At 34.6% G+C, this 15,378-nt stretch overlaps 1 protein-coding gene across 1 annotated transcript; it reads left to right on the forward strand.

Annotated features, from left to right (window-relative positions):
* The first annotated feature begins 5,759 nt into the window (after positions 1 to 5,759).
* Positions 5,760 to 14,449, forward strand: LOC130012429 (multiple epidermal growth factor-like domains protein 6). The gene is made up of 6 exons (XM_056100371.1): positions 5,760 to 5,967; positions 7,597 to 7,830; positions 8,696 to 8,911; positions 9,177 to 11,906; positions 12,716 to 12,833; positions 13,508 to 14,449. The coding sequence occupies exons 2-6, from the start codon at positions 7,626 to 7,628 to the stop codon at positions 13,662 to 13,664; spliced, it is 3,426 nt and encodes a 1,141-aa protein (XP_055956346.1). The 5' UTR covers positions 5,760 to 5,967; positions 7,597 to 7,625; the 3' UTR covers positions 13,665 to 14,449.
* The last annotated feature ends 929 nt before the right edge of the window (positions 14,450 to 15,378 follow it).

The following is a 15,378-nucleotide window of genomic DNA, read 5'->3' on the forward strand; positions in this document are numbered from 1 at the left end:
AGGAATGGAGAATCTGTTACTCCTATGTATTAAGCCACCCGGACTCACCTGTGAGTGCATTGTATGCCCACCAATCATAGCGAAAATGGATTTTGCCTTGACAGTGGTATGACGACCTGCTCTTATTACGATTTTCAACTGTCAGGGATCTTTAACGCACTGTCAATATGTTCTGATAATGGTAACTTTCTTAGTCAACACCGGGATTGAATCCTGAACGTTCTGTTTAGTGAACTAAAGACATACTCATCGATTCAACAAACTTTTAATAACATAAATTATTTAAAGATGCATTATATAAAAAAATCCGATAAATAACTGGCCGTTCTGGCTATACAAGTTCAAAAAATGAATATATTAAACATTGCAATTAAATAACTCTATTCTGAGCGGAATAATAGAGCAATTTGATGTTTGGGCGTAAATTTTCTCGATTGGCAAGTACCGTTGTAACGACAATAAAGACACTCTCGATTATCAATTTCAACGATAAATGCTGCGGTTGTTTTAATTGGAATCTCGCTGGCTAAGTGGGTAAGACGCTGGCTCGCCAGCCTGGAGGTCGGGTGTTCGATCCCTGCATTGGCCGAGAAAGTTCATCCAGATTTCCCGGCGTGGTTCCCCCTTGTCAGTGATGCAGGATGGAGGGCCTGACAAGGACAGCTGTCTAGTCATTCGGATGAGACGAAAAACCGAGGTCCCGTGTACACATTGGCGTGCACGTAAAGGATCCCTTGACAGTTGGAATTCGATGTAAGAGTAGGCCGTAGTGCCGCTGTCGGGGCAAAATCTACCCTCATAGCACACTGTATGGCGTATGACACTGTATGGCGTATGCCCGTCTCTATTAGCCCATTTCGGAGCAGAACAGTAGGACGTTAAACCCCATTTCATTTCATTTCGGTTGTTCTAATTCATTCAATATCTCAGTCATCCGATGGTCTAGATAGTTCATTGTGGGCTTGTCACGATAACAAATAATCTAAATAACAATTCATAACACTAAAGGCCAGATTTAGCTCGTGCATAATGTATGTTTAAGAAAAAGAAACATAGTGATTTTCGTGACTGATTTCATTATTATTACAAAGTGTATAGATTCTATTTGTAACTAAGCCAATATTGTCGTTTACGTTAGCATTCGAGTAACAGTTGTGCACACACTGCCTGGTCAATTAGTCGTATCTATTTAATTTTCTTAGGTCATTTAGTTCCACGTAATACCTTTATATGGCATTTGGGATGGGTGTCGTCATCGTGTCTTTATCGAAGCCACGGCGGCTCAGTCAGTAAAACGTTGACTCGATAGCCCGGACGTCACGTGTTCCACCCCTATGTCGACCTAGGAACCTTATCGGGTTTGCCATACGTAAAAGATTCATTGACAGTTGGAATTCGATATAAGAGTGGATCGTAGCGCCCGGGCAACATTTCCTTCGCAGCACACTGTATGGAGCATGCCCGTCTTCATTAACCCAGACGGAGCAGAACATAATAACGTTAAACCCCATTTCCCATTTCATTTCAGTTCTTAATTAGTAATAATGGATCAAGGGGGGGGGGGCTAAGTTGGACAAAAGTCCCGTAGCCCCCACGGCCCACATGTTGGATTGAGTACAATATCAAAAGTTCCAATAGATGAGTGATTCGAATTTACATTCTCTGGACCCTCATTCTGTCCACTATCGGGACCCCACTTTAACTCCAAGCAATTTTTACATGAGAAAATGCATGTATATTACAGCTTATTTGACCTGAAATAATGTAAAATTACCAGTCGTTATACAATAACGAGTAAATTAAAAAGAATATGATAACACGGAATGAAATGAAATTTGTGTTTGACGTTCTACTGGTCTGCCCCGACTGGGCTAATGAAGACGGGCCTACGTCATAAATGTGTTATGGTGGAAATTTAGCCGTACAGCGAGCACTACGGCCTTCTCATATTTCAAATTCCAGCCGTCAAGGCTTATTTTACGTGCACGCCAATGTATACACGGGACCTCAGCTAACACCGGGATCGAACATACGACCTCCAGGTTAGCGAGCCAACGTTTAAGCGCTGAGCCACGACGTTAACACGCGAAACACACTACAAATTAATTATAACAAAAAAATATCAAAAGTGTGTTATTGTATAAGACAATTATAAGTTTATACACTAACAGTACTAAAATTTGATTTTATGATTCATTTAGGTTATTCTCCATTAATTTGATACAGGAACAAATTATTTTACTTCCTTGATCTAAAATATCTGTATTATAATCTATATGTTTAACAGATATATTTAGTATATACATGTCAACATGGCTAGTACTATACTGATATATGTACTTGTGTATTGTTTTATATTTGATGTCACCAATGGTAAGTATAATGATTGTTATTAACAATATATAAGTATATTTAACTGTAGGTAGATGATTGTTACAAGAGTAGTGTAATGTAACATATCATTTATCATATGATAGTAGTACAATAGAGATGAACTAGGCAATAGTCTACTCGACACAACACGGCATTTCATAACTGACAAATATTATAATCCTCTTCTCAATAAAATTCGCTTGTAACCAAACTTCACCAGTTAACGAGGATCAACTATCTTATTTTCTAAAATATACAACTGTAGAATTAAACTCATATTGGTGACGAACATATAGTAGAATACTTGGACCACCAGACACCCAAAACATGATTACTGTAAATATTTCAGCCCTTGACACATGTGAAGACAAGAGGACTGTAACACCATGTAAAGTTTATGGTGCACATTGTAAAGACAAACCTGGTGATTGGAGAGACTACATGGAGGAACACTGTATGTCAACCTGCAACTATTGTACAACAGGTAAATTATATACTATATTAATTTCTTGTTTCATGTGATACTCATTCATATTGAGTTATATATAATATATATAATATGTCTTTAACTCGGAGGCCTGGTCCCGAGTTCACGAAACAATCTCAGACTTAAGTTAAGATCTTACTCAACATCCAATTACTGTTTATGAAAAATATCTTTAATCCAAAAACACAAAATTTGCTCACAGTTTCTTATTGATGTACAGTGTATTTGATTCATTAAAACAACATAAGTTTTATAAAGGGCTATATTTTAGTTAAAATAAGGCGAACAAATTTGAGTTAATTCTTAACCTGCGTCTGGGAATGTTTTGTGAATTCGGAGCCTGGTGATGGTCATTTGGGGTTGGGTACGGCATTGACATTGTGTCGCAACAATATACCTCTATTCCTGCGAAAAAAATCACCGTTACCTTGAACATGCATTTAACATGCTCGGCCCATTTCGGGTCAAAATTTATAATACAATAACAGGATTTTGGAATGAATAGGGGGGATGGCACGTAGAGTGGGGAGTTGGACATTAAGCAGTATTAACGTCAGTGTTCAAACATGTCAATTACATTTTTCATAGTGACCATCATCCTCCACATCAATAAAAAAAAAACTCATTGAATTTCATCCACTTTAAAAATAAAGTGGTATTATTTATTATTTTATTTTATTCATTTATTTTTTTGAGCATGAAGAATGAGTATCGCTAATTACATAGTCATTATCACCACGTCCCTGCTTTAACTAATATTATTATATTGTTTGTCCTTAATAGTTAGTTTCTGATATCAAAAGTCAAATGATATTATAATGATGATAATGACTATATTTTCTGAGGGAACATATTTAGTACATGTATTTTAATTTTCAACGTGTCCCTCTTACTCTATAAAACTAGCAACTACATGTAGTAACAATATTTACACATATTTACAAAGTCCATATACATCATAAATAAGCTTATCGAGGGAAAAAATTAAACAAATGAGAAAGAAAAATGGCAAATAAACATACATTCAGAGGACAACAGTAGTTAATAAGGATTAAGAGATTTCACATGGTTTACTAATTCCCTTTTGAAAATAAAACATGAAGATACATGTTCCACAGTTTGAGGTGGTGAATTCCAGAATAAAGAAGTAGTATAGAATGTTATTGTCATTGGCCTTTTTGTTACGTTTTGGAATTGCTAATTTAAGTTGACTTTTTGATCTCAATGTCATGGTAGTTTCGGTCAATTTAGAATTTTCATAGAATATGTTGATGGTAATTAATCTCTTAGAATTTTGAAATTGAGCATTTCCTGATTGTATTAAATTCGTTGGTAGAATGTGAACTAATTAAGAGATTCAAATAAAAGCACCCAATGTGAATCAGGTTTTACATCCAAATTGCTTCTTGTTGCACGTTTTGAAAGTTTCTACAAGACCTCAAGTTTACCTTTATTGGCATTACCCCAAACTGTGGAACGTGATCAAAACATGGTATAATATAGCCGTTGAAAAATAAAATTCTAATATAAATAAGGGTTTAGCGATTTATTATTTGTATCGGGTACAGGGTATGTTTAGTCTTTCTAGACACCGTCGTTCTACTTTACTATTTTGGGTATTGATTATTGTGATATACTCTCATTTAGTAAGTACATTTACTATAAATTATCTCGATTTGGCCATTCTGTTAATGGATTTTTGTACGGAATCGCCCTTAGATATAAAATCTATTTTATACGCACTTTATAAACAAATAGCTTATTGAAGTCGGATTTAAAACAATTGTTAACAAAACTATGTTGTACGTTTGTATTTTAATCAGTTGGTACATGTTTGTCTAATTGGTATCACACTCATCATCAGTGAATATTCGCTAGATCCCTAATATCACTGAGAGGGTTGACATTGATGCGAGTTAATGAGCTTGTAATATTAACTTTTTTCCTTCTGCAAATTAAATTCTAAAACATTTTTTGTAGTATTAGAAAAATAAATAAATGTGTTTGAAGTATATCTGGAAAAAAAATTTTTCCTATTTAGTTATAAATGAGTATATAAATAAAATGATTAACAGACACCATTCTACACGGAACAGTCCATGTTGTGTGAACATTGAACGAGCTTTCGAGCCAATGACCGGGGCCGCGTGACGTGACGTCACATGTAGAATCAACTTGAACTTATAAAAAGGTCAGAGGTATTGCGATTACAATAACTCTGTGAAACAGATTGAATTGGTATAGGTACAGCTATGAGCTTTAACGTGTCATCAACACTTATCACATTTTTGTTATGACCGCGACATCTCCCGATGTCTTCTGTCAAGCTATATTTTACACACAAATACAATAGGTACTCAACAACCAAAATAATATAGATCATTGACAATAACACAGAGGTAACACCAGACATGTTAGAGAATGTGCTAATCCCATGACATCTGTCAGATCACCTGGACTGTAAATATGATTAGAAATTCACCGAAGATCACCTCCACCGCCTTAGTAATTCCACCATTAATTAATTACTCTGCAATTAAGATTATACAAACTATACATCCCAAATTTAATTATAGACAATGTTGTCCAGGATAAACACATACAGCCAACGACGAAGTACATGATTCTTATCATGTAGTACATGTAGACTGTTAGAGAAACTTGGTTTTTAATAAGAAATTTGATAGCTCAGTGTTCTGTTGTGTTCTGATTTCAGGACGGAAGTATTTGTAAAACAAAATATATAATGGAGAAAGCGGTCTACACTTACTTAATAATTTGGGGAAATCCATGTAATAATAACAAAAAAACATTTGTACTTTTTCAGGCTAAAACACCCCATTGAATATAATGTTGTCCGATTTGATTGATTTAAGCTGAAATTAATATTTCAGAAAATGTAGCTTTAGGCAAGACTACCAAACAGAGTTCATCTTTAGTCCAGATTGGATATAATTCATCTAATGCTGTAGATGGTGAACGTCAGGATAAATATGGATCTTGCTCAGTTACAAATAATGACATCAAATCATGGTGGTGTGTTGATTTACAGAAGCCATACAAAATCAACGAAATTAATGTTTATGGTGAAAATAGAAATAAAAGCAGTAAGTGTATAGTAATTTTATATAAGGATAATTTAATCATATGTTGTCAATCTCCTATGCACTGTATAAAAGACGTTTAAATTATTATACTGTATTATACCAATAAGATGTCTATCAATGTACACCGTACGGAGGATATCACTAAACTCATAATAGTTTAGAGGTGTAAATTCTCACTTCGGATATAACACACTTAAAATGATTCTTCAATTCTTCAATATACCGGAACATAAATATACATATATCGTCATACAGTACTGACAGGCCGGTTACTGCACTTAGTAAGGGATCCTAACTAGTGACTGCCATCAATGAACAAATTTTGTTATATTTAAGAAAAATCAGATAATAGGATAAAAGCAAATGTAATTAAAACTGACATGTCGATTGTCGAACAATCCATAAACTGTTAAACAATATGATAAATCAACAAAAACAATAGATGGGATTAACGTCGTTACCCAATGACGGCTTGAAAAGTGGTGACTGGTTAACGACTTGCATGCCAGTTGATCTTAAAGTGGTTAATTTAAGAAACATTAATTGTATTAGCGATTGGCAGATTATCACACCATTATAAAAGTTAAAGAACAATATTGTTGTCAGTCATTATCACATATGTGATAGAACTGGTTAAACACTTTTCAAATATAATTTTAACACACAGATCATTGCTACGATAGATGTGTAACAAAGATTTGAACACACGGAAGTGACGCAAAAAATGGAAAACACGAGTTATCCTTATATATAACTGACTGAAGTAGCGAGCGATAACAGATACACGGGTGAATTTCTGCTCACTGATAATTACTTCGAAGACCAAAAGTTGTTATATGAGACTGTGAGAGGAAATCTGACAAGTTATAAAAATACTGAATGTCACCGTGGAAGATTAAAATAGACGAAAATGGGTCTACAAGCACACATTAATATAATATGAATATTATAGTGATTCATATTCAATTTTTAAATTTTTATTGTAATTCTAATCAATCATGTTCAGTGAAATACGTGAACAGTCCAAATTGAAAGGCAATCGTTTACACCTGCTTAGTTCATGCTGAATATGTTTTTTATTATTATGTCGTTTGTGAATCAGCCATTGCTAATTACTTCTACATTGTCTTGTAGGATATATTTTTCTTTGTTCCTTACAAACGGCACCCAAAACCATAGAAATACACTACTCGTGTACATATATTAAAATGTTCATTATGTCTTAAATATTAGGATTGAAATGGGCCAATATTGAATTTTAATTCGTGTTTGTTATTTTGAATTTTATGGAAAATATTGAGTTAAAAGAAATAGACACCGCAAAATAAGAAAATATAATAAAAATAGTTGAATCGGTGTTTTTAAAAGTTATTTCAAGATCAACTAAAGCATGTCATTTGTAAACTTAGTAATCTGAAAGTATCCCCTGCAAAAAAAATTAACCTCATTTCTGTGTATAGATTTTTTGAAAGCGTTTAATCAAATCTACAGAATACACTGGTAAGCTAACCATTTTTTCTGTATCTAAACTGTGGGTATTTCTGATATTTGTCCCACTTACTGATCTGCATACATTTTAAATATTTCATTCACAGATTACACTTATAGGTTTCTATTTGTTTATTTTAGCTAAAGTCAACCTTACTAATTTTTCTGTAATGATCAGTGATACTGGTAGTTGTGATGAAGCAACTCTTAAATCATCACCAGTTTGTTATAAAGATCCTGGTATTCATAGAAATCCGTATAGTATAGATAGATGTAATCAACAACCAGATGTTGAGTTGACAGGACATATTGTATTTATAACAACAGACATTGAATATACATCTCTAGCATTATGTGAAGTAGAGGTTTATTCAGGTGATAAACATTTTTATATATTGATGAGTGGGATGAATATTTTATTTGTCTATTTAAATATATAAACAAAAAAAGACTGGACAGGTGTTTAAAGGGCAAATCTGAACGATAAGGCATCAGTTAGTTTAGTTTAAACAATATTATATTCAATAAACTGAACTGGGTTGAACAACAGGCAAAGGCCTATAAAAGTTCCCTCCAAACATACAAAACAGTTATATCTTATGTTTACAATAGACAATGGTGGACATATGTATATACAGTGAGTTACAAACATATATACATTTCTTGGAGTCTAATAGTAGGGTATTACATTTTCATTTTAGATTATGAAATTTATATAAGATAAAAAGTATTGCATATTGTAAATAAAATATTAAAGTGTTAAAATCTCTTGCTATCTTTAATGTATTTTTGCACTATGTTAAATATGTTAAAATTGGTATCATCTGAAAGGTTGGGGTTGCCATATAAGATTAGGTTAATTGTAACATTTTGTTTGAGGCGGTGTAAATTACTAGCTTTATAGTATTTGATAGTCAAAAAAAAATCATTCACCTAACAATTCAACGAACATGTTAGTCATATACAAATGTCTAATGTGAAATGAAACAAACAAACAAGATTACGTATTTATATATTCCGGATATTATCTAACATACATTTTCTATACTAATCTTTTTGGTTATTACGTACAAAATACCTGACCCAAAACGTTCTCGTCGGTCGTTGCCTGTGATTGATAGGAACAAATAAGACGTGCTTAAACAGTTAACGTGCTATATTTATAAATTGTTTATACCGGTTACAGTATGCCACTTTCTTATTTATTAATCAATAATATGATATTAATTTTAATTATCAGCTCGGTGTTCAGATGGATATTATGAAAAATCTAGTGGAACATGTTCATCTTGTAAGTGCGGTGGCAAACCATGTGATGACAATACAGGACACTGTAAACCATGCCCTATAAATTGTAAGAATGATAAATGTGATGTTACTGGTAGATGTACAGATGGCTGTAATGTGGGATTCTATGGTATTAATTGTACGGTTGAATGTAGTCCAAACTGTAAAGGTAATGTTTGCTACGGATCTGGGTCCTTATTCACGAAAACTTAAACTAAGATACAACCGAAATTTTAAGAAATACTGCAATTCAATTGGCTAACCAATATGCAAATTGATTTTACTGGTCAGCTAATCGAATTGCAGTATTTCTTAAAATTTCGATTGTATCTTAGTTTAAGTTTTCGTGAATAAGGGCCCTGGTGTATGTTCAGCTTGTAGAGAAGGATATTATGGCGATAACTGTTCCCTGAAATGTTACAATTCTTTACCAGGTGGTTGTAAGATGATGAATGGTGTCTGTATCAATGGATGTAAAGAAGGTTTCTATGGTAATGATGGAATGTGTAAGCTAGTATGTTCAAACTGTAAATCCGGTGGCTGTAAAATGAAAAATGGAATTTGTATTAACGAGTGTAAAGATGGATTTTATGGTGGGAGATGTAGATCGAACTGTTCAACATGTAAAGACGGTAGCTGTAAGCGTGGTGTTTGTACCAATGGATGCCAAGACGGATTTTATGGGGGTGTATGGTGTCTAAAAAAATGTCCAAACTGTCTACCAGGAGGATGTGATGAAGATGGTGGTGTTTGTAACAGGGGATGTATAGAGGGTTGGTATACAGATACATGTAATACACGTTGTAGTAGTAAATGTCAAGGTGGTTGTAATACATCAAATGGTATATGTACAACATGTTCTCCAGGTAGATATGGTGATACCTGTCAACATGACTGTAGTAGTCATTGTCAAGGTGGATGTAATAGATCAAACGGTATATGTACAACATGTTCTCCAGGTAGATATGGTGATAATTGTCAATATGAATGTAATAGTTATTGTCAAGGTGGATGTGATATATCAAATGGTATATGTAAAACATGTTCTCCAGATAGATATGGTGATGACTGTCAACATGAATGTAGTATTGGTTGTCTTGATAACATATGTTCTGCAGATGGGTCGTGTAGTTGTAAAGTCACCTATTACGGTGAGAAATGTGAACATGAATGCAGTAAAACATGTACGAATAAACAATGTAGAACATTACCAGCATTATATAAACCCGGCTGTACACGTGGATGTATTGATGGTTATAAAGGTTCTTACTGTCAAACACCATGCCCGGCTAACTGTGTAACATGTAACAACAGTGACTGTTCGCTTTGTAAATCTGGATGGTACGGATCTAATTGTCAAAATCGCTGTCCCGAGAATTGTCCCAATCAATGTGATTCGGTATCTGGAGAGTGCAAACAATGTGTAGGCAACACATTTGACAGGTTTTGTAATTCAACTTGCAGTAATGGATGCAGAAAGCACGATTCAGATACAGTATGTAACATGACTGGTGATTGTTTATTTGGCTGTATTGATGGTAAATTTGGTACAAGATGCGACAAACCCTGTAGCCTTACGTGTAATAATAAAGGCTGCGATCAAACAGGAAGATGTTATGAATGTCTTGAAGGATATCATGGTGACAGCTGTGAGATGAAGTGTGTTAAATCGTGTAGTCGGCGATGCAGTAGACAAGATGGCCAGTGTAATGAATGCATCCCAGGATATTATGGTAATTATTGTAACAACACTTGCAGCACTACTTGTTTAGAAGGATGTAGAGGAACTGATGGTTACTGTAATAAATGTATGAATGGATATTATGGTAATTACTGTAACAATTCTTGCAGCACTACTTGTTTAGAAGGATGTAGAGCCAATGGTTACTGTATTAAATGTATGCATGGTTATTATGGACGAACATGTAATCAAACGTGCAGCAAGACTTGTGAAGGGGGGTGTAAAAGATATGGTAATTGTTTACGATGTTCAAAAGGTTTTTATGGTGACTACTGTGACAAGAACTGCAGTGACAATTGTATAGATTCAGTTTGTGAAGGACCAACTAACCAACTAAAGTGTTCTAAAGGATGTGTTGAAGGGAAGACGGGGCGATATTGTGAACGTGGATGCCTCCAGCATTGTATTAACTGTGACCAATTCAACGGATATCAATGTTCAACATGTGAAGATGGTTGGAGGGGAACTTATTGTTCAGAGCGTTGTCCAGAACATTGTATCAAATGTGTTCAAAAGAGACAATGTGTATCATGCAAATCAGGTTTCTTTGGAAAGAGATGCGATAAACCATGTCCCACTAGATGCGTAAATGGTGTTTGTGACATGAATGGTACCTGTAACGCATGTAAAAGGGGACTTTATAGTTCTAGATGTGACCATGAGTGTCCCACTGGATGCGTAAATGAGGATTGTGGCATGAATGGTACCTGTAATGCTTGTATAGTTGGTTATTATGGACGAACATGTAATCAAACGTGCAACAAGACTTGTGAAGAGGTTTGTAATAGAGATGGTAATTGTTTACGGTGTAAAGATGGTTGGAGAGGACCCGAATGTTCACATTCTTGTGCTTTGTTATCTGAAAATTGTATTCAGTGTCACCAATCACTATCGCGTTGTTTATCCTGCAAATCTGGTTGGTTTGGAAAACGATGCGATGAGCGATGTCCTACAGGTTGTCTTGGTGATAGTTGTAATATTAACGGACATTGTAAGTCATGTGAACTAGGGCGATTTGGACAAAGATGTCGTGAATTTTGTCCATATGGATGTTTAGGAGATAATTGTACTATAAATGGAACTTGTATGGCCTGTAGACAAGGTAGATTTGGTATAAGATGCAGAGACTTCTGTCCTACTGTATGTCCAGACATCTGCCACTTGAACGGGACTTGTAAATCATGTTCATCTGGGTCTTTTGGTCCCATGTGTAGTAGAACCTGTCCTATAGGATGTTTAGATGATATATGTAACATGGATGGTACGTGTAAAGCTTGTAAACATGGATATTATGGAATAACATGTGACAAAACGTGTAGTACCAATTGTAAATCTATTACTGGTTTAACTGTATGTAATATAACAGATGGTTCATGTATGGATGACTGTGGAGATGGTACATCTGGACATAACTGTACAGAAGGTAAGAAGATTCTGCATTGATTTGTTGTTGCTTGTAAAATAGTTTTCGTTACTGTGGGTATACAGTCTAAATACAGTATAGCTATGAAACAATATGAAATGAAATGAAATGGGGTTTAACGTCCTACTGTTCTTCTCCTAACCTGGGCTAATGAAGACGGACATACGCCATACAGTGTGCTATGAAGGAAATTTTGCCTGGACAGCGGCGCTACGGCCTACTTTTATATCGAATTCCAACTGCCATGGGATCTTTTACGTGCACGCCAATGGGTACACGGGACCTCGGTTTTTCGTCCCATCCGAACGACTAGATAGCTGTCCTTGTCAGGCCCTCCGTCCTGTATCCCTGACAAGAGGGAAACCACGCCGGAAATTCTTGATGAACTTTCTCGGCCAATGCAGGGATCGAACACCCGATCTCCAGGCTAGCGAGCCAGCGTCTTACCCACTTAGCCACGTAATCCCCCAAATTAAACAATAAATATTCAACGATCATTTACGATGAAAACACGCTGATGTTATAAAATAGATAACTGTTAATTTTCCAATGCGTGACGGGTTCCAAAATACTAGTCTGTCAATGGCTGAAATACCCAAACGATTGCCTCATTTAATAACCTACTAGAAGTCACCTGTATCATACACAAGGCAGGATATACATTCACTTATCATTTGATCAGTGTTGATATGAAGCTAGCAAATTTTGATCTACTGTTGTGTGGCATTGGGAACGAAATTGATTATCACATATTTTAGAAAGATTGTGTTAACACTTATCAATTATTATTAATATAAAATGAATTCCAGGTTTATTTAAACATAAATCAACTACTGGTATAAATATAGGACTGGTTATTGGTATTGTTGTTGGTATTGTTGGTGTTATATTTGCTGGTATTGCATTAATAGTTTACTGTAAGAGAAGGTAATTTTTAAATTTTTGTAATAGTGATAGCTTTGTATAAATACACTTCTGTCATCTTTGTTGTTTTCAAATTCCGAATTTTTACGAATCCTTTTCACATTTGATTTGAGTCGTTATGGTCATGCGAGGCCGAACCCTGTCGATATTCAGAATTCCGCGGTTTCACGTACCATTGTCAAAATCTTGATACAGTCTACAGAATTTTAACATCATTTTATGAGAGGATGAACTCTATCGATATTGAGTTTCCAGAACTTTTTTTGAGAGACATGGTTTTAGCGTCCACTCGACACACACCAGATCATTGGTCATTTCGGAATTAACACATGGTTCAATTTTATTTCAATAATTCGCTTGCGCGTAGGGGGTCTTTAGCAGTGTGAGGAAACCGGAAGACCCTAGAGAAAACCCACGAGGTGAACATGATAGAGGTTATCGTTTTAAACACACAAGCTTGTGAACACGATAGAGATCAGATTTTTTTATAAGATTTTCTTCCTTATCAAATTTGATCAATATCCACACGGCTGTTGTGTTGAGGGAACGTTTTTGAAAACTTTATATGGCTTTATTTTAATTCCGCTAATAAAACAAACCAAAAATTTGTAGCACGTAAATAGTGAATCTTAATGTTTCTTTTTGATTAATATTTTTTTGCTCCATTTTCTCTTCAGAAATATATCCCGGGTTACAGAAGAGAGTGAACCATATTATGAATATATTGCTGTGGGAGATGTCGTTACTACAAGTGCTGTATCAGAGCACGAGAATGAACAACGTCACCAAAATACAGAATTATCAATTAAAAGCGCAACCAATGTTTATGTATAAGATCACCAACATCGATATCATGTACCAACTATGACGGGCTGAACGAAAGTACAATAGAGACAATTACTCCAGTTTATGATGATTTGATGTAAAAGATTTTTATTATTCTCAGTGTACAATCTAGTAACCTCCCTTGCTAATATAATGTTAATAGTGTATATTGTTTAAAAGCCATCAAATGTAAATGGTTGGACGATAAATATATATTATAAAATAGATATAATCGCATGTATAATCACAATTGTATGACACGTGGACTATTCGTTGAGTAGAAATGAAATGTAATAATATTGTTTTATAAATTTTTTCATTGTTGAGTGGTATCTGGTAATGTGGATATATATATACGGAAATGTTGCTTCAACATATGGAATCGTGTAACTTGGTTTTATTTTTATTACTTGTGAATTGTAGCTTATATTATCAATTGCATTATTATCAGTCGCTACAGTTTTTTAATATGAAACTATATCGCTTTCTTATAAATTTTGTTTTCATTATTGGGTGGTAGCCTATATTGTAATGAAAGTATAGTGGTATAGTCGTGTAACTTCGTTTTTTTATGTATTACTTGTGAATTGTAGCTAATCAATTGTAGCTTTCTTATAAATTTTGTTTTCATTATTGGGTGGTAGCCTATATTGTAATGAAAGTATAGTGGTATAGTCGTGTAACTTCGTTTTTTTATGTATTACTTGTGAATTGTAGCTAATCAATTGCATTCATTATTTTGTTGTTATTTTATTTTTGCTACATTATTTTGAAATTAAACTGTATTGCTTGTTTTCAAATTTTGTTTTCATTGTTGGGTGGTATATATATGGTACTGTTGGTATAGCAGCATGTTCCTAAAGCAACAACATCTAGCATTGATAAGATGTACGGAGTTAAAGCGAGATTAAGCCTTCTATTGAAGTTGGTATAGTGGTGGCATGTGGTAATGTTGATGTAGTGGTATGTGGTAATTCTGGGGTATTGGTGTTGCGTGGTAATGTGGGGGTATAGTAAGGTGATATTTTTTATGTGCTATTGTTTACACAGGAGAGTTATTGTAGTAGTGGTATGCGGTAATGTTGGGACTTGGGGTATTGGTGGTGTGTGGTAATAGATGGGTTTTATATTGTATTGTGTATTGTATTGCTGTTGACAATGAGATGTTAAACCCAATTCCAATCCATGACATGGATATAGATGTTTTAACTAACTCTCTTGACAATTTGCCGTTTATAGATGTTATATAATATGTGTGTATAATGACAAGATTGGCCGTCCTTAAATAATATGTGTAAGGGTCATTGCGGGTAGGGACGCTGATGACCAGAGCTACATGTTGACAAAATGCTATAGAATGTTGATAATACGTTTAAGGGGAAGCAATTCAAGCAGTATTCGTACAATCGACAATCGTAATCCCGAAGGCTGACAGTGGGGCTGAACTGTATATAAAGCTGTGGTTGCTTTTCATACATAAACACTGGTTATGCCTAATTTGTTTTCACAAATACATCTTTACGAGTATATATGTAACATTATTTAGTAGTCATGAGAAATCATCTTATAATAACAATTTATTGATAATTCCGATGATAATCTCAATCTTTATAACCACAAAGAGACCAACGCGTCCATAAAGATGATTTGTCATGATTACTAAATAATATTACAAGCCATCAAAGGTCATGGGTTTAACACTGAATTCAACTGGGGGGGGGGG

Source organism: Patella vulgata, chromosome 4 (genome assembly GCF_932274485.2).
Source record: "Patella vulgata chromosome 4, xgPatVulg1.2, whole genome shotgun sequence".
NCBI lineage: Eukaryota > Metazoa > Mollusca > Gastropoda > Patellidae > Patella > Patella vulgata.